Genomic DNA, 19,798 nt, shown 5'->3' with positions numbered 1-19,798 from the left:
GGGTGACACAGCCTGGCTGGGATGCTGGTAGCTTTACTACAACAACTTATACCTGTGCCCTTAATATTGAAAATCACCCCGAAGCAGTGTAATAAATCCACTGGGTCTTTGTGGAGTATTCCGGGATGCTAAAACACTCCGACAAGGCTGCAGTGTGTGCAGTAGCCCCAACCTCCTGCAGCAAAGCACCCCCACGTGGGGGAGAACCAACCTGGAGGTTTTTCCACACAAGCTGTGAGAATCATCCCTTCCACTTGTGACACAAAGCTAAAGATTGAATCGCTCTTAAATGAAAAGCAAACCACGTTTGACGGTGGGGGTAAAACAAATTGACAATACACCATCTCTCTCCTCCACCTACAACCTATTCAAATCCTAAATTCTTTGTAAGATCACTCTCCCGCTCGGTGTAAACTGATTGTTCCGACCCAGAGAGCTGGCATAAGGAGGTTTAACAATTATTCCATGTTCTGAGTGCTGAAGATAAAATTACCATTTTCCCTTCAGTCAAAGGCAGCAATTGTTCAAACGCTGCAGCTCAACTGAATGGAGTCCTGAGCATACTGTCACAGTACTTCAACTTTAATGTCACAAAAACTGTAACTTTTATTGTAACCATCGACTATCATGTAAAAATTAAAACTGATAGAATTTCAGTTTTAAAAAAAATGCCCAGAAAACACGGCCAGCTCAGCAGAATGCCGAAACCCCTGCCCATCCAGCCTCCAACAGAGTTGCTCTCCTTTCCATTCAGGGCTGGGTGGGGGGGGGGGGGGGGGCTAGGAAGGAGGAAGGGGTGCTGCCTTCGGAATCCACACAGTCTCGACTGGGCACAGGAAGGGGCGTGCCAGCCAGAGAATGCCAGCCTGCTTAAACTCCTGTCGAGACGGGTCAGCCGTTGCCACTTCTCCAGCTGTTTCAAGCCCCACCAGTTTTAGCAGGAGCTGCTGAGCCGGGTGGCTGCGGATTCTGGCCGCTGGTGGGCCGTGTTCCTAGGAGTCCGAGGCATATTTTTTGCCGCAGGACCGTTACTCAATACGCGGCCCGTGTCTCTCCCTGAGCTGGGAGTTGGTGATGTCGACACCAGCTGCCCAAGGCAGAAAAGGGTTCTGTTCTCCAGCACTGAGATCGTGAACTTGGGAGCACAGGGAAAGGAGAAAGCACCAGCTTACCTATCATGACCTCTCTCGGTAAATACTTTGAAATGATCTTCATGTCGCTGAGAGGAGTGATGACCCCTGCCGCATTTCCCAACATACTACCGATTCCCAACATCAGGACCATTAAAAAGTACAATATCGACCAGATCTGAGATGGACCTGGCATGTGCACAATTGCTTCTGTGAAGACTATAAATGAAAGCCCAGTGCCTTCCGCCGCCTGTGAAGAGAAAAGACAAACTCCATAAATACAGACACACAACAGAGGGATGAATCATTGCATCACAGAATCATAGATAGAGCACAGGAAGACATTTGGTCCTGTGCTATCTATTCAGTTCCATTCCCTATTGCCCTACAGATTTTTCCCCTTTAAGTATTTATCCAATTCCCTTTAGAAAGTTAGTACTGAATCTGTTTCCACTGTCTTTGAGGCAGCACATTCCAGATCATAATAATCCACCATGTCAAAAAAAAAATTCTCCTCCTCTCACCTCTAGTTCTTTTGCCAATGAGTTTAAATTTGTATCCTCTGGTTACTGACCGTCTTGCCACTGGAAACAGCTTCTCCTTATTTACTCTTATCAAAACGGTTCATGATTTTGAACACCTCGTAACCTCCCCTGTTTTAAGAAGAACAACCCTAGTTTTTCCAATCTCACATCCCTGGTACCATTCTAGTAAGTCTTCCCCGTACCTTTTCCAAGGCCTTGATATCCTTCCTAAAGTGTACCATCCAAAATTGAACACAGTATCCCAGCTGGGGCCTAACGACTGATTTGTAAAGGTTTAGCATAACTTACTTAACACCGCAGCCTCACAGCTCCAGTGACCCAGGTTCAGTTCTGGGTACTGCCTGTGCAGAGTTTGCAAGTTCTCCCTGTGACTGCGTGGGTTTCTGCCGGGTGCTCCGGTTGCCTCCCACAAGCCAAAGACTTAAAGGTTGATAGGTAAATTGTCCATTGTAAATTGCCCCTTGTGTAGATAGGTGGTAAGAGAATTGAAGGATGGTGGGGATATGGTAGGGAATATGGGATTAATGTAGGATTAGTATAAATGGGTGGTTGATGGTCAGCACAGACTCGGTGGGCCAAAGGGCCTGTTTCAGTGCTGTATCTCTCTATGACTCTACCTGCATTTTTAATTCTACGCTTCTGCAGAATTTGTTTTATTCTTTCATGGGATGTGGGTGTCACTGTCCATCCCTAATTGCCCTTGAACTGAATGGTTTGCTAGGCCATTTCAGAGGGCAGTTAAGAGTCAACCACATTGCTGTGGGTCTGGTCTGGAGTCATATGTAGTCCAGATCAGGTAAGGATGGCAGATTTCCTTCCCTAAAGATGGGTTTCTATGACATCGATGATAGTTTCAGGGCACCATTACTGAGACTAGCTTTGAATTCCAGATTTTTTTAAAAATTAATTAATTAATTGAATTTAATTCCACCAGCTGCCATGGTGGCATTAGCCTGGGCTTCTGGATTACTAGTCCCGTGACATTACCACTCTGCCACCATTTCCCCAAACAGCCTTCTCAACTTGTCATCCAACCAAAGATTTATGTACGAACAGCCCCAGATCTCCCTGTTCCTGCACTCCCTTTCAAATTATACCATTTAGCTTACATTGCCTCTCCTCATTCTTCCTGCCAAAATGCAATTACTTCACACTTCTCTGCATTAAATTGCATCTGACCAATTCACCAATCTGTTCATCTCCTCCTGAAGTCTGTTACTATCCTCATCACTATTTACCACATTTCAGAGTTTTGTGTCATTTGAAAACTTTGAAATTATACCCAGCATACCCAAATCCAGGTCACTGATATACATCAAAAAGAGAGTGGTCCTAGTACCCACTCTTGAGGTCACACCACTAGACAATACCCTCCATTCTGAAAAGCAACCATTCACCACTACTCTCTGCTTCCTTTCTCTTAGCTAACTTCATATCCATGCTGCCACTGTCCCTTTAATTCCATGGGCTTCAATTTTGCCTTTTCAACGTCCGTATACGTAACATCAAAATGCACTACCCTCATCAACCCTCTCTGTTACTTCATCAAAGAGCTCAACCAAGTCAGTCAAACATGATTTGCCTTTAACAGATCAGTGCTGGCTGTAATTTATTAACCCACATTTTTCCAAGTGACCATAATTTTACCTTGGATTATTGTCTCTACAAGTTTCCCTACCACTGATGTTAGGCTGACTGGCCTGTAGTTTATCCTCCTCCTTTTTGAACCTTCAGTTCCGATCCTCCGGTCATCTAGCACCACTCCCATGTATAAAGGAGTATTGGAAGTTGTGGACAGAGCTAACTCCACCCTAACTTCCCTCAGCATCCCATCTGAACTGAGCAACATTTCTACTTTGAGCACAGCCAACCTTTATTTTTATCCTATCCAATTTGTCTACTACCTCCTACTTTACCGTGACATTGGTAGCATCCTCTTCTTTAGTTACGGGCCTCACTTAGTATCTCAGCCATGCCCTCTGCTCCTTCCCTCCTTTTCCTTATTCATATGCTTCTAAAAGGCTGTTGGGTTCCCTTTTATATTATCACTAATCTGTTCTCATACACTCTCTTTGACCCGCTTATGTCCACTTTCAGTTCTCCTCTGTACTTTCGGCAAGCAAGACAAGTCTCCAAAGGATTACAATCTTTCTAATCTCTGAGCTCGTGACTCCCAGGAACAGTAGTAGCGCCAAAAACCTGGATTCTTTTAAGAAATAATTGGATGCTGAAATGGGGGGAGTTTGGGGTCTCTATGGATGGATGAACTGAGATAAGCCATCCTCATCCGTAATTACCTTGTGTTCTGATGAAAGATCATTGACCTGAAACATTAACTCTGTTTCTCTCCATCTATACAGACTGCTCAGTATTTTCTCTCTTTATTTCAGATTTCTAGCATTCAGAGTACTGACACAGTAGGGGTGCTCATTTGAGGCAGGTAATTACAGCAGGGGGTGGCCATTTAAGGGAAAAGCCAGCAAAGGTTGGCTAAACATTTCAATCATTGTAAAATTTGACAGGAAGGCAGTAGGTCCTTTCATTGATTGTCCCAGGTCTTCAAACTGACAAGTGTGTGGACCGAACTTCCATTGTGAATTACTGTCCACCTGCTTATTGCAGGTGGGCGGTACACTGGGGGGACTTGGAAGTGTGAATAGCAGGAATTCTGATGGGTCCTATCATTCTTCACATGCTGTTTTCATTCTGTTATGTCAAGCTGCAAGGCGGTGGACACAGGAACCACCCAAGGCCATCCCTTCCCAACCACACCCACACAAGAAATCCCAGCAGGCTGGCAAACAGGGTGGGGTCTCAGTGTGACCAGATTCTGCCCTAATTTCTGCTGTCACTATTCTCCACTAGTCTTGGACATGCCCCGAATCTGCCATTGACATCCTACTGCTTTCAATTTTGGGGGGGCTCTACAAAGTGTGGGAAATGCACTCCACTAGTTGGTGAAGGTGAAAATGACACCCACAGTGTCTTCTAGTCTTCACTATGCTATAGAAAGGTGCCAAGTGCTGGAAGCCTCTGAAATTGGAGGAAGCGTTATCCCAGTCAGGGAACAGCCAATGCTGGCTTGGGAGTTGCTTCCTTAATGGGCTAGAGTTAAGTGTACAAGAATAATTATTTTTGGGTCTGTGCCCTCTAATGAGGAGCACACACCTTTTATTCTCCCTCATCTTTCCTCCCCACCCCCACCCCACCACCCTCCGCAGTCATATTTAAAAAGGTGGGTTGGGAAGATTGCTCCTGGCCTACCCTCACTGCCATTGCCACTCTTGGCCATCTGGAAAAGTGAAGGGACTGGCCTGAGGGAATGCAGCATGCCTGTGTGGTACCGAGCCAAACAAAACAAGGAGACCCCAGGTCTAAATCGCTAAACTCTTCTGGAGTTAGCTGATCGCACCTGGGGAAGAAGTAATGGGCAGTGCTGCAATCAATTTTAGTAGCCAAGGCGAGGAACAGGGGGGGGAAAAAAACTCCGTACTGCAGCTAGAAATCCCGCAGCTCAACAGTTTTCAGCAACCTCTGCAGAGAAATCATTGCCTGGTAACAACCGAGTCAGGTGCAGTTGCGATGTCACGCACAGTTAAATAGCCTGCAGATACTTTTTTCTGTAGGCCCGTACATTTTTCTTAAGGTGTAAAAGGAAATTGCACCCTAAAATGGCGAAACTATTTACCGTGTCTAAGTGAGACTGCAGGTCACAGACTTCAATTTGTGAAGAAATCATTGCATATTTGTCTGGCTTCGTTGCATTCAGGTACAATTTCCACTCATCAAGAGTGTCTGCTTTTATTGCAGTTTCTTCCAGGTCAAAAGTGTTTGTTAGAAGCATCATCATTCTGGAATTAGAGAGATACTGCTTGTCAATTCCAAAGGTAAGCCATCAAAATTACTTTCCAAAATTAGAACAATAGTCAACCAATAACTAGGAATGGTTACTAAACATTAACATCCTATTAAGAGCAAAACAAAGCTAAAGTCTTTTTATAACTGTCCTTTTGATTAGATTACAGTCTCACTTTCTCATATCTACTCTTTATAGTCATTGATACTTCAACTTTATTCAGGTGGAGTGGGTTTATAGTTGATTTGTGCCTTGGAATTATCTTGTCCTAGTTTTATTTGTGCTGATGTTAACATAAAAGGAATAATGAATTACATAGAGTTTATCGCACTCAGCAGACCATTTGACCCAACTGGTCTATACCAGTGTTTATACTCCACGCGAGTCTCCTTATATCTCGTCATCCAACCTGATCAGCATATCCTTCTATTCCGTCCTCCCCCCGTGTATAGAATGACTGCTATTACTGCAGATTTATTAAGGAATAATTTGCAGTTCGTTTCCAGGAAATGTTATGCCCGAATGCAGAAGTACAAAGTTCAGGGGCCGGGACTAATATTCAAATTCTTTGCTTGTTTTCCACAGAATTATGCTATCTATCTTCAGTGGGGTCCAGTCATTTTCATTTACCTTGTTCCTTTTTTGTTCATTGCTGGCATTTAAATTCCACAGCAAAGCTTTCACCAGACACCCAAGGACCTGCTAGACACAAGGAGCCAGCGTTTGGGTTACAGACAGAAACACAGGAAATTAGGTGGCTGATGTCACAGCAACATTTAGAGAGGATATGAAGATGATTGGCAGTATTTCAGTGGATGCATTTCACCTTTTGAGTAAAATGCAGACCAACACGGTTGGTGGGGGGCGGAGATTTTGTTTAAATATCCTTGGGATGTGGGTATAGCAGTATTGTACTGCCCCCATCCCCAGTTGCCACTGAGGGCATTAAGAGACAACCATGGAATGTTGAACTGGAGTCATATGTAGGCCAGATCCTGTAGATGTGGCAGGTTCCCTTCCCCGAGGAACATCAGTTGGGATTTTCTGGTCTCAGCCTTGAAATGACCATAGAGTTAGTTTTTTGCCACAGTGGTTTGTGAACTCGGGATCCACTGGGTTGCTAACCCAGCGCCATCCCAGCTTGTGTTTCATCCTGCTACCCTGAACTGGACAGTAAAGCAAAGGCAAATCTAGGCCTTAATCTTCCATCTGCTTTTCCTACTTCTTCCAAGCTGAACATTCTCAAGCTGCCTGTGTGGAGTTTTCAAGTTCTCCCTGTGTCTGCGTGGGTTTCCTCCGGGTGCTCCGGTTTCCTCCCACATGCCAAAAGACTTGCAGGTTGGTAGGTTAATTGGCCATTATAAATTACCCCTAGTATAGGTAGGTGGTAGGGAAATATAGGGACAGGTGGGGATGTGGTAGGAATATGGAATTAGTGTAGGATTAGTATAAATGGGTGGTTGATGGTCGGCACAGACTCGGTGGGCTGAAGGGCCTGTTTCAGTGCTGTATCTCTAAACTAAACTGCCCTCTCTAACACCTCGCTGCAGCTCATCTGAAATTATTCGCCTCCCCCTCGTGCCTTCAAATAGCTAATCTCCTGAATGTAACAGAATATGAAAAGCAAATATGTATCCACCCATTCAATCTTACATCCAACAACATTCATTGAAAAAAAAAATCTGAGATCCCTCATTTTATTTGGAGTTGCAGTAAAGTCGTGTGGTGTAAAACAAGCAGAATTCAAACTCGATTGGCCACTAATATATAAACCATTCATGAAGTGGACCTCACCATCTCTTCCGTCACCTTGCTGTACGTGTTCTGTACACCATGTGAAGACGCTGAATAGCCTTGCCATCAAGCATAAGATAAAAGTATGTAATGCTCTAACAAGGCTCCAAGATATGTCATGTTAGGATTTCACAATACATTGACAAACAAATCCATCTTCACACCATCACAATAAAATTGCTACAACTCTCATTCCATCCACTTAATTCCTATTCAATATCACAAACATTCTCAGGTAGATATTCTGGTAATAATCCTATAATTAAATGCCAGTTTAGTAGTCTGATACATTCTTTTCTCAAATGTAATCATTCGAGTTCATTAGCATACATTATGGAAGAATTAAAAACAAAACTTTTAGTTCTCAGATTTCCCAAAACACGTTATGCAATGAAGACACACAGTTTATTGACTGCTATCAGATCAAACTATAAAGATAATGCAATCAAAACAATTAAGGTGGTATTATAGGTGCACAGGAACAGGAGGAGGCCATTCAGCCCCTCGAGTCTGTTCTGCCATTCAATGAGATTATGGGTGATCTGTGACCGAACTCCATATCCCTGCCTTTGCCCCGTATCCCTTAATACCTTTAGTTAACAACAATCTATCAATCTCAGTTTTAAAATTAACAATTGATCGAGCATCAATTGCTGTTTGTGGAAGCAAGTTCTAAACTTCCACCACCCTTTGCGTGAAGAAATGTTTCCTAATTTCACTCCTGAAAGGACTGGCTCTAATTTTTTTTGACTATTCCCCCTCGTCCTAAACTCCCCAACCAGTGGAAATAGCTTCTCTATCGACCCCATCTATTCCTTTAAAATCTTGAAAACTTTGATCAAATCACCCCCAACTTTCTAAATTCCAGGGAATAAAACCCTAATTTGTTTAATCTCTCCTCATAGTTTAGCCTTGGAGTCAGATTATCAACATTTACATTGAAGGAGTGCCCTCAATGACGGTCTCTTTCTTATTTGTTCTTGGGACAGGGGTAAGATAGCATTTATTGCTCATTCTTAGTTGCCCTGAGAAGATGGTGGTGGGCCTTCTCCTTGAACCATTGCAATCCTTGTGCCGATGGTATATCCATGGTGATGTTGATCCAGCTATTATAAAGGAACAATGGCATAGACCCAAGTCAGGATGTTGTGTGACTTGGAGTTCATGGTTTTCTGCAACATAAAAGGCCTGACCAGACACCCAATGGAATCAGAGACCCACATTATCTTGGGCTTCACAAAGAGCAATGAGTCCTGAAAACCTACCATAACTCCAGTGGGAGAGTAGCAGGGAACCAGTTGTGCTAGGTTGTAACCTCTGAGTGCCCTCTGCAGGGTAAATGTTATCAGCTGGTTGGAGGGAGATGCAGGATCTCCCGACGTCATGAGTTCCTGCCAGCCTGCCTCAGTTAAGAACTAGTATAATGCTGGAGGCCGGCACGCCAAGTGCATGAGGCGCCCACCAGGTGGGTGAAAGCAGGCATCCCCTGGGGTGCTGGCCTAAAGAAAGCGAGATAATCTTGCTCTAAAAATTCCTAATTGGTTCCAGGCCTTCCCTGCAGTGGTAGGCAAGCACCAGAGATGTGGAAAACCACTTGCATCTTCCTGCCCCGTGCTAATCCCATTGATCCCACCAATTGGCAGTGGAGAGTTTGATGGCTGGGATCATGTCCTCAGGGTTTTCAGAGCCTGTATTTCCAGTTAACTTCTCTACCCACCAAGTGAGATGTTCCAGCTTTCGGGGGTCCCTGGCCTCCAAAGACCAGAACTAGGAGAGTTTAATTAAACAGGGTAGAGTACTACATGTCATTTGTGTGTTTTATCACTGCTCCCTGGGACACTTCATAATAAATGTGCCTTTAAGAATGCTGCAAAGGCACAGGATGCATCAGTGGAGTGTGTGAAATGCTACACAATGTCTCTTTTTATGCACTTAGGAAGAAACAGTCATATGTTATTCATATCTTGCATACAATGAAATACTTATTATTAATAGAGTTTGTTGTTTATGTGTCATGTGTTTGGGCCATTTGTGTGAATATCATCATATTGCCAAAAAAGGATATATTATTTATTTCATTTGTGGAACTCAGTAATTTAGCGTACTTATCCCTTCCTCCAAACAAGCAACTAACCATCCCACTGAAAATCCAAAGCTGCAGAGTGTTGCAGCTCCAGAGAGCTAACGGGTTTTCTTTGGTGAGTTCCTGGGGAGCTGCCAAATGCAGATCAGATCGTTGGAATGGGTTAGCAAGGAGGGGTTGGGTCGGGTCGGGTGAATGAGGGGGCAAGTCAGCCTAACCTTGGAGCCGACATGAACATAGGACATAGGAACAGAAGTCGGCTATTTAGCCCCTGGAGACTGTTCTGCCATTCAGTGGATCACAGTTGATCTGTGACCTAATTCTTTATGATTAGCCTTTGCCCCATCTCTCATAGTGCCATTGGTGAACAAAAATCTATCAATCTCTGTTTTGAAATTCACACTTGATCCAGCATCAATCGCCATTTGTGGAAGAGAGTTCTAAACTTCTACCACCCTTTGTGTGAAGAAGTCTTTCCTAATTTCAATCCTGAAAGGTCTAGCTCTACTTTATAGACTATGCCCTCAGTCGTAGACTCCCCAACCATTGGAAACAGTTTCTCTCTATCTACCCTATCTGTTCCTCTTAGTATTTTGAATACTTCGATCAAATCACCCCTTACCTTCTAAATTCCAGAGAATACAACCCTAGTTTGTGGAATCTCTCTTTGTAGCTTAAACCTTTGAGTCCAGGTATTATTCTGGTAAATATACACCACACTCCCTCCAAGGCCAATATATCTTTCCTAAGGTGTGGTGTCCAGAACTACTCACAATAACTCCAGGTGTGGTCTAACCAGGGCCTGAATAACTGAAACATGACTTATACCCCCTTGTATTCTAGTCCTTTATGTTCTTGGGCCCCCAAGTCTCTTTGGACCTCCACTATACCTAGCTTTTCAGCATTTAGAAAGCACCCTGTTCTGTCCTTTTTAAGTCCAAAGTGGACCACCTCACTTTTGTGTGCACTGACATCCATTTGCCACAGTTTTGTATGCATTCCTGAGTGGCTATAAATGATCCCAGGTAGAGACTTGGAAACATAGGTAAGTATTGCTGCTACTTACACTGGTTTAAATGGTTTTGAGATTCACTCCAGTACAGCGAGGAAGACTAGACTGTGAGATAGTGTGCAAGGGAAGAGACATATAAGAGAAAGTCTGCAAGAGAGTGCAAAGGAAAAGAGCAAAAAAGGCAAAAAAGAGAAATAGAGAACAAGAAAGAAATAAGGAGAAAGGGAGAGAGAGGCTAGAGCATGAGAGCGAGATTCTCCCTATAACATACTCTTACCTTTCAAGACAGCTTTCATAATTATATGTAGCTTTGAAACCATATATGGCAAAAGTGACAACGCTGGCAAATACGGATGTCAGACTGTTAATTAAAGCAATGATAACTGCTTGTTTCTCACAGTTGTTGTTTTTCTGGTTGTAACTGGCAAACGCGATGAGACTCCCAAACCCCAGACCAAGTGAGAAGAAGATCTGTGTGGCTGCGTCGATCCAAGATTTTGGGTCCATCAGCTGCTCAACCTGAGATTAGCATACAAGAAGGTTCAGTGTAAGTGTCAGTCCATCATAGCAAGGACGTATATTAAACAGATTAAATTCTACATTTAGAGTTGTTTCAGAATTGGCTAAACATTCTTAAAATTGATCATAATTCTAAACTGGCTTGTCTTTTTGAAAGGATAAGGTGTCCTCGAAAACCAGTTAATAAGAGGTGCAACAAACAGAATAAACTAGAACATTCAGAACAATTTTATAAAATTATATGTTAAGAGCCCACTGTAATTGATCCATTGGAATGTCAGAACTGCCTCTGACTCTAATTATTTATTTATTTTATTTATTTAGAGATACAGCACTGAAACAGGCCCTTCGGCCCACCGAGTCTGTGCCGACCATCAACCGCCCATTTATACTAATCCTACGTTAATCCCATATTCCTACCACATCCCCACAATTCTCCTTACCACCTACCTATACTAGGGGCAATTTATAATGGCCAATTTACTTATCAACCTGCAAGTCTTTGGTTGTGGGAGGAAACCGGAGCACCCGGAGAAAACCCACGCGGTCACAGGGAGAACTTGCAAACTCCGCACAGGCAGTACCCAGAATCGAACCCAGGTCGCTGGAGCTGTGAGGCTGCGGTGCTAACCACTGCGCCGCCCAGTGTGAGCTGTGAGTCATGGAATGTCCTTCATGTTTCCATGGTTGAGGTGTTTTAAGGTACATTAAGTTTTGGTAACTGCCCTTTAAGTTGGTTTTCTTTATTCTGTAATTTTCCTGGATATTCCTTTACCATTATGTTTTTAGGGTAGATTTAATACACTTATTGGAGTCGAGGTGACTAATTAGCCTTCTATTGAAACCAGGCCAAGTCTGAATTCCCAAAAACTCAGTTTTCAGTTGAAGTTTGATGGCATGTGACAACTTGTCTAGAACTGTAGGTTTCCATTATGCCCGCAGGATTGTAAGAACTTGATTTTTTTTTTTCTTCTCAATTCCACTGAAATCCTGAAGTTTTGGATTAGCTCAGGCCCAAGCCAATAGTAAAATGCCTTCTGTGTAACTCGAATGTTAAACTGAATCACAGAACCGTTACAGTGCAGGAGGCCACTCGGCCCATCGTGTCCGCACTGGCTCTCTGAAAGAGCATGAACTGCAGCATGAAACACAGAAATACCACCCCCAAGACCAGTCAATTAAACATCAGAGCTGGATTGGAAAATGTCGTTTGTTGGAATTTAATTAGCAGAAAATATCAGATTGGGAGGATGCCTTCAAAATATTTGGAATTATTCAAGCATCTTTGCTACAGGGTAAAGCATAATGGGTCAAATACATGTGTTGGGACCTGGTTCTATTCTTATTGTACAATTTGTCAGCAGTAAAGTAATTTAGTGAGGTCTTGGAATGCACTAGAACAGTCAACACTGAATAATTGCTGGGTGAGATTTCTGTGACTGATATGATCGTAGCCACCTACTCATGTCCACACACGCCACTAAAGTCTTGTTGAAATATTTCAACAATTCTTCTTGAGCTTAGTGCATGGCGTGTTTGAAATGCAACAAAGTTGCAGGCAGCAATTCCTATTTAGCAATTATTAAAAGGGCAGATGCCCTTAAAAGAGTGTTTCTTTCTGGCTGGAAATGATTGCTGAATAGGGCCACTCTGTCCTCCAATCAGGTGCTGGAAGCCCTGCATTTATGGAGGGTCATGGAGCAGGCACTTACAGTGCAGTACTGAAGGAATGCTACACTGTCGGAGGTGCTGCCTTTCAAATGAGGCGTTAAACCTAGGCGCTGTCTGCTCGCTTAGGTGGGTTTAAAAGATCCCATGGTAGCATTCGAAGAAGAGCAGGGGAGTTCTCCCTGGGTGTCCAAGATAATATTTATCCCTTAATAATTGTCACTAAAAGTAGGTTAGTCATGTCGCTATCTCATTGCTGATTGTGGGGCCTTGCTGTTTGCAAATTGGCTGCCATTTCCCAGTATTACTTCAAAAGTAATTCACTGGCCATAAAGCACTTTGGGATGTCCCAAAGTTGTGAAAGGTGCTATATAAATGTAAATTATTTATTTCTTTAATATAGTTTCCCCTGCAGCCTAGGAGCAGCTAAGTAAGAATAATTTTAGCTAATACAAAGATTGCCAAGGTAAATATACAAACATGGAGACCTTTCTCAGCTCATGTTTAGTACTTTGCATTGCTTATTAATGCATTTCTCTCAGACTTGTAAACACTCTAGCATTCCACTATAATACAAGGCAATGTTTCACAAGGCGTCTTCATACAAGCATTGTAAGATCTTTTCTTCTTCTGCTTCTCTGAAAGAGCAGGATGTCCTAGAACCTCACACAATGCTGCATCATCCATTCAGGGGTCGCGGAGGAGGGAACTGTTAGAATTTAAGGAGGGAGGATTTGGTGAAGCACAGGGCACAAGTGAAAAGAAGCAATCGCAGGTAGAACTACAGGAAATGCAACCTGATGTCCAAGAAGCCGGGTCAAAGTGCTTCATTGGGGTCATTTGAGAGTAGGCCAAGCAGCCCATAAAATTTGGAGACAGCCACAAAGGTGTCTACATCCTGCAGTGTGTCTTGACTGAGTTGCAGACCTACATGGAGAACAAAGACATTCCAGACCTCTCTGCATCAGAGCATCATTAACTAATTTCTTTAGTAAAGGCACAGGCTCCATCATAAGTGCTATGACTGGAGGAAAACAGACTTTGGACTGTGCTTTATATCCGTATGTCTTGTTTGGATTCCCCATGTTACAGACTGGAATGTTAGCCCTTTGTATTCATGAATGGAGATGCGTGGGTGGTGGGGGGGGGGGGGGGGGGGGGAAGGGGTGCGTTGGGACGCAACTGCCACATGAGTGCAGTAAATTCTGGCCTGAACTTACTAATATGTGGCAGCAAGAGTCAACAGCTCTTGCTTGTCACGGGTTGCATTCCAAAGTAAAACAAATAAAATCACTGAACTTCCCAAAGTGTTTGATGCAATTGTGCACTGCAGGTTTGGAGAGATGGTGGATGTTGTCCCATAGTTGCCTAGAAGGAACTTGCTGCATAGAAGTTCAATGCTACTGCCCTCTTGACACCTACTGACAGCCATCCTGTAATAGAACAGAGCCCGGTACGAAAGCTCAGGCCCAAGCCTACTCGAGTGGCAATGTAAGGGCATGTGCCAATGGAGCTTCAAAAGGTGTAAATGAACCTGAATGGCAATCTTCCTCTACTGCTGCTGCTCCTCCAGAATCAGCAAACATAAAGATACACATAGCTACATACAGATGACTTCACAAGCAGCTCCGGCTGTTAGCACTAACAGATTAAATATATTGTATACTTTTCAATAGCAGTCAGGGAGGCTGCGAGATGGTCCCGGGAGTTCATTTGTTCGATCAGATCAAACAGTACAGAAACAATAGAACTGATGCCCCAATCAGTCACTCCCAGCGGGAGGCGACACTCACCAGAAGTGCTAATCAAGGAATTGCAAGCCTACGAGCCTTGATTGTTCCTCCATTTAAATGTACAGTTGGAAAGCCAGGGAATTGTGGATGTGTGATTTCCCAACTGTGGTCACAAACTCATTTCCAATGAGTTGCCGAGAGAGAAAGGAACAGTACCATACCTTAACAAGAATGTCCAACCGAAAGGAACAAACCTCCTTTGCCATTGCTGTTTTATTCAATCTCTCAGTGGGTAGCACTCTCACATTTAAGTCGGAAAGTTGTGGGTTCAATTCCCACTCCAGGACTTGAGCACAAAAATCAAGGCTGATATTCCAGTGGAGTATGGGGGAGTGCTGCACTGTTGGAGGTGCTATCTTTCAGAGCAGATGTTATACCGAGGCCCTGTCTGCCCTCATAGGTGCATGTGAAAGATCCCACAGCACTATTTCAAAGAGGAGCAGGGGAGTGCTCTCCGGTGTCCCGGTCAACATTTATCCCTCAATCAACATCACAGAAAACACATCATCTTCACATTGCTGTTTGTGGGATCTTGCTGTGTGCAAATTGGCTGCTGTGTTTCCTACATTCAAACAGTGACTACACTTCAAAGGTACTTTGTTTACTGTAAAGTGCTTTGGGATGAGGTGAAAGGCACTATATTAGTGTTAAGTCTTTTTTACTGAAGAACTGTGTGGCTATTGATTTTATAGATGGTTTACATGGAACCGATCTAAAGGTAAGAATTTAACAATCAGTGTAGTGACCTTGAGAGCAAACTTAAATGAATCTTATTTTCAAAGACATTCTGATACAATACCTTTGGAGTGAACATGTATATCAGCCCATTCGCTGCTCCATGTAGTGTTACCCCTCGAATTAGATAAATAAGCAGCACCACATATGGAAAGCAGGCCGTCACATAGACCACCTATGTCAAGGAGAAGTAGGTTAGGATCATCCTTTTGCAAATCATATTTACCTTTAGGTTTTCTTCAATGTTATTTATCTATTACAAAATGGCTAAATATTCCAATGTTACAATTCCCATTATAAAGTAGTTCTGGGGCACGAGGGTGGATTCTGTGTGTGGGCTCTCCCAGTAAGGATGCAAAATCCACTACTACAAAGCCATGACTTCCCAATCAACACTCCCGCTGAGGGCTGTCCCACACTGGGGCATGTGAAATCAGACCCATTACCCCTCCAGCCTTTGTTCAGACCTCACCTTTTACACTATTGTGTGCAAATCATATAATTTTGTGCTAATTTTATTATTCCATGGAGACAAGCCGGCTGCAGAAATTTGAAGATAATTGTTCAAGGAGTAGTAACTTTGTCTTTGGGAACCTATTTCCATTTGTCAAATACAATTGTGGGACGTGTCATTATAACAAAACTGACCTGTCAATGTTCTCCCTCACTGAAGATGGTTGCCTTAAATTTAAACATTTAATTGGGCCACGAAAACGCAGGGAATTTAATGCGGGACTATTTCTCCATTAGAAGATGTTGCTTCCACCATTCCTGCCTAAAGGAACATTGTTTCCTGGTTTTGCTAAACACTCTCAAACTGTATGGTATTTCCCACTGAACTTGCACAGTTGCAGGAAACTCAAGTACTGCTGACACCAGGAACTGCCAGTAGATGGGTAAAGTTATCCACTTTGGTTGGAAAAATAGAAAAGCAGAATATTTTTTGAATGGTGAGAAACTGGGAAATGTTTGCATTCAAAAGGGAATCTCAGAAATTTAACGAGGTACAGAAAGCAATTAGGAAGGCAAATGGTATGTTAGCTTTTGCTAGAAAGGGATTGGACCATAAGAGTAAAGAAGTCTTACTACAATTATGCAGAGCATAGGTGAGACCACACCTGGAGTACTGTGTGCAGTTTTAGTCTCCTTGCCTCGGGAAGGATATACTTGCCCTACAGGGAGTGCAACAAAGGGTTCCTGGGATGAGGGGATTGTTCTACGAGGAGATTTTGAGTAGACTAGGCCTATATTCTCTGGAGTTTAGAAGAATGAGAGGTGATCAGATTGACGCATGTAAAGTTCTCAACAGGCTTGACAGGGTAGATGCTGAGAAAAATGTTTCCCCAACTGGGGAATCTAGAAGACGGGGTCACAGTTTCAGAATAAGGGGTCGGCCATTGAGGACTGAGATGAGCAGAAATTTCTTCACTTGCGACTCTTTGGAATTCTCTGCCCCAGACAGCTCAGTCGTTGAGTATATTCAAGACTGAGATTGATAGATTTTTGGACACTAAGGGAATCAAGGGAAATGGGGATAGTGCGGGAAGGTCGAGTTGAGGTAGATCAGGCACGATCCTGTTGAATGGTGGAGCAGGATTGAAGGGCCAAATGGCCTCCTCGAGCTCCTGTTTCTTATGTTCTTATGTAGTGGTACATTTTGGGGTGTTGGCACGAATTTTGCTAAATGCAATTACGGGAGGGAGACCAGTAGTGAACAATTCTCCTGTTCTTCATGCCCCTTTGCTGCTTCCTGGGGTAACTGCAGTTCATGCAGAGTCTCTCTTTTAAATATTAAAACAAAATCTAACTTCTCCCTTTATGGCACCTTGCTGCTCGGTCTGGTGCCTCAGCAAATGTGTTGTCCACCTTTCCTCGCTCATATTGTTGAGTCCCCTCTATGTGCTGGAGATCCCACTGAATGTCTGTACTACAAGAAGAATTAGGCTGGGTTTGGGGAAAGGGGTTGGAAGTGTGACGGGGTTGAGGGTAAGGTTGGTAACCTTCCAGGAATTAAAGCCTAATCTCTTGGACACAGCCATGAGCAAAACGCAGGAGGAAGAAAAAATTGTGTGCTCTAATTTTCTTTGAACACTTTCGTTTGGTTCTAAAAAAAATATTGGAGATTGGAAAACAAGGCTGTTTGACTGACAGTCAAGAATCATCCCATCGGATAATCCAGAAGTTTGCTCACTTGCCAAAATTGACAAGGGAAGGCGAAGCAACACACGGATGGGCATGTCAGGTGATCAAAATGGCGGGAGCTGGAGGGGGGGGGGGGGAGGGGGGGCGGAAAAGAGGGGCAAGAGAAGCATTTGGAGCCAGAAGTCACATGATGAAACCTCCAGGAATATGTCCAATCACAGCTGGCAAACCTAATTAGCGACAGTGATTCTACACTGGAGGAAAGTTCCGTTCTCAAAGTCTTAAGAAGTGTAGCAAATCAATCGCTCAAATCCTGCAAGACAGCTAAACATCTCCTGCTGAAGAGGGACTCAAAGAAAATCTACCTGTGCAGATAATGCTCAAAGTCCCAAAAACCCAGCTGCACTCTGCCTTAATTATCTGGAATGCAGTCATGGAACAAAGCTGCAACCCTTGTGGTTCAGATGCTTTGAAGTGAAAGACTAGACTATTCAAATGATTAATATATTAATTTCTCCATTACCTGACAGGATCACAACTTACAAACATATTACTGTACTGCAGTCTGCCAGACTAATATATCTGCTGAGTACCTTGCAGAGCCAGCTCCCAGAAACCATTATGAGCCCTGAATGTAGTGTGCCCATCAATAAAGAACCTGAAAAATGATCTTGAAGATAAAAGTGCATCATTTTTGCTACAGGTAAGTTTATAAAGTTTCCTGAGCCGCGGAACTGTTTTAAAAGAACCGTCACACATTTTTTTATGTACTAGACACATAGACTTCGAACATCCATGTAACTTAACAATAGTTACCTTGCCAGTCGATTCAGTTCCTCTAATAATGCAGAGGTAAACTATAAGCCAGGATAGTATAAGGCACAGAATCATTCCCCAGTGGAATGACCCACTATCATTGATTGTGGGGGAGATATTTAATGTCTTTCTGTACCAGAAGTATTCGGTGGCGGAACTTTTTGCACATTCTTCCACAATTTCAGTACCATTGCTGTTTAATGGACAGTTAGCCCAAGGTAGAGGGTTCTGCATAATGGAAAAACAAAAGAAAAATGCTAAATATTAATGAGAAAGAAAGACTTGCATTTATATAGCACCTTTCACAACCATCAGGGCACAGTTCCAATAAGAAAACACACAGCTATGTTAGGCACTAGGACGTACCTCTCACAGAGTCAGAGATCAGGGCCAGACTGCTGGATATACAGAGAGTATGGATTTGCTACTGAGCTTCAAAAGGGATCTGGATGAATTCTTATGCGTAGACTACATCTTGAGCCATAGAAGATGGGGTCAGGTTAGCAGTGATTAGTGTATATGTTATAGCAATCTCCTGGAGTTTGCTCGATTGCTTTTGATGGTTGAAGAGGAATTTCCAAGTTTTATCATAAACTGGCCTAGGGTTTTTTTTTTTGCCTTTTCCAGGTGGGGTGTGGGGTGGGTTGATGATGCATGTAGACTTCACCATGTCTGGATGGGGACAGGCTGGGTGAACCAGGCAGTCTTGTCTTTATTCTCTTTTTTTAATATGCTTCCATGTTAAGGGATCTGTTATTGAGCCAATAAAATGGGGTCGGATTCTAACTATATAGTTTTTATGGTAGCTCAGATCAAATGCACTTACTGGTGTTTGCAGTGTGTAAGAAAAAGAAAATGAAAAAAGGAAACGGGGAGAAAGCGTAGAGAGATAAAGAGACAGATGACGGGAGAAGAAAGAGACAAAGACAAAACATGGCCAGAAAATATTAATGTATCTGCTTTCATGGGGTTACTTTTATTATTTTGCGACTGTATAATTGGCTAACATATTTTACTTACTATTAGGAAGACGAGGAGGCCATTCGGCCCATTCCATCATTCAATGAGATCGTGGATGATCTGCAACCTAATTCCATATACCTGCCTTTGCCCCAATATCCCTTAATACCTTTTGATAACAAAAAATCTATCAATCTCAGATTTAAAATGAACAGTTGTCTCGCAGCCACTGCTGTTTGCGGAAGAGCGTTCCAAATTTCTACTACCCTTTGCGTGAAGACATGTTTCCTTTATACTCTTGAAAGGTCTGGCTCTAATTTTTAGACTATTGCCCCTTCATCCTAGATTCCACAGTCAGTGGAAATAGTTCCTCTCTATTTACCACATCTGATTCCCTTAATATCTTGAAAACTTCGATCAAATCACCCCTCGACCCTCTAAATTCCAAGGAATACAACCCTAGTTTGTGTAATCCCGCCCCGTAATTTAACCCTTAGTGTCCAGGTATCATTCTGGTAAATCTCCTTCCTAAGGTGCAGTTATGTTTATATTATGAATCTTGTGAACAAGCGAAGACCAAGAGTAAAAATGCAAACAAGTTTACAGTAAATTTGTCACTGATCAACATCTCTCAAATAATAAATGGCTGATGAGAGGGAGGAAGCGTGTAGGAAGGGAGACAGGGAAATGGGGGTGAGGCAAATATAGGGCAGAGAGAGGAAGAGGAAACATTGACTGTAAAGGA

General features: G+C 43.0%; 1 protein-coding gene across 1 annotated transcript in view; it reads right to left on the bottom strand.

Moving 5' to 3' along the window:
- Positions 1 to 19,798, bottom strand: part of LOC137381603 (sodium- and chloride-dependent transporter XTRP3A-like) — a 60,520-nt gene that overhangs the window by 20,983 nt on the left and 19,739 nt on the right. Inside the window, exons 4-8 of the mRNA XM_068054310.1 lie at positions 18,094 to 18,321; positions 15,200 to 15,310; positions 10,698 to 10,939; positions 5,364 to 5,526; positions 1,173 to 1,380 (exon numbers count right to left, since the gene is read on the bottom strand). Coding sequence (XP_067910411.1) covers positions 1,173 to 1,380; positions 5,364 to 5,526; positions 10,698 to 10,939; positions 15,200 to 15,310; positions 18,094 to 18,321 — 952 coding nt within the window. The remainder of the gene's footprint in view (positions 1 to 1,172; positions 1,381 to 5,363; positions 5,527 to 10,697; positions 10,940 to 15,199; positions 15,311 to 18,093; positions 18,322 to 19,798) is intronic.

Source organism: Heterodontus francisci, chromosome 2 (assembly GCF_036365525.1).
Source record: "Heterodontus francisci isolate sHetFra1 chromosome 2, sHetFra1.hap1, whole genome shotgun sequence".
Classification (NCBI taxonomy): domain Eukaryota; kingdom Metazoa; phylum Chordata; class Chondrichthyes; order Heterodontiformes; family Heterodontidae; genus Heterodontus; species Heterodontus francisci.
The sequence above is the reverse complement of the archived record's forward strand: the minus strand, read 5'-3'. Positions and strand labels throughout refer to the sequence as shown.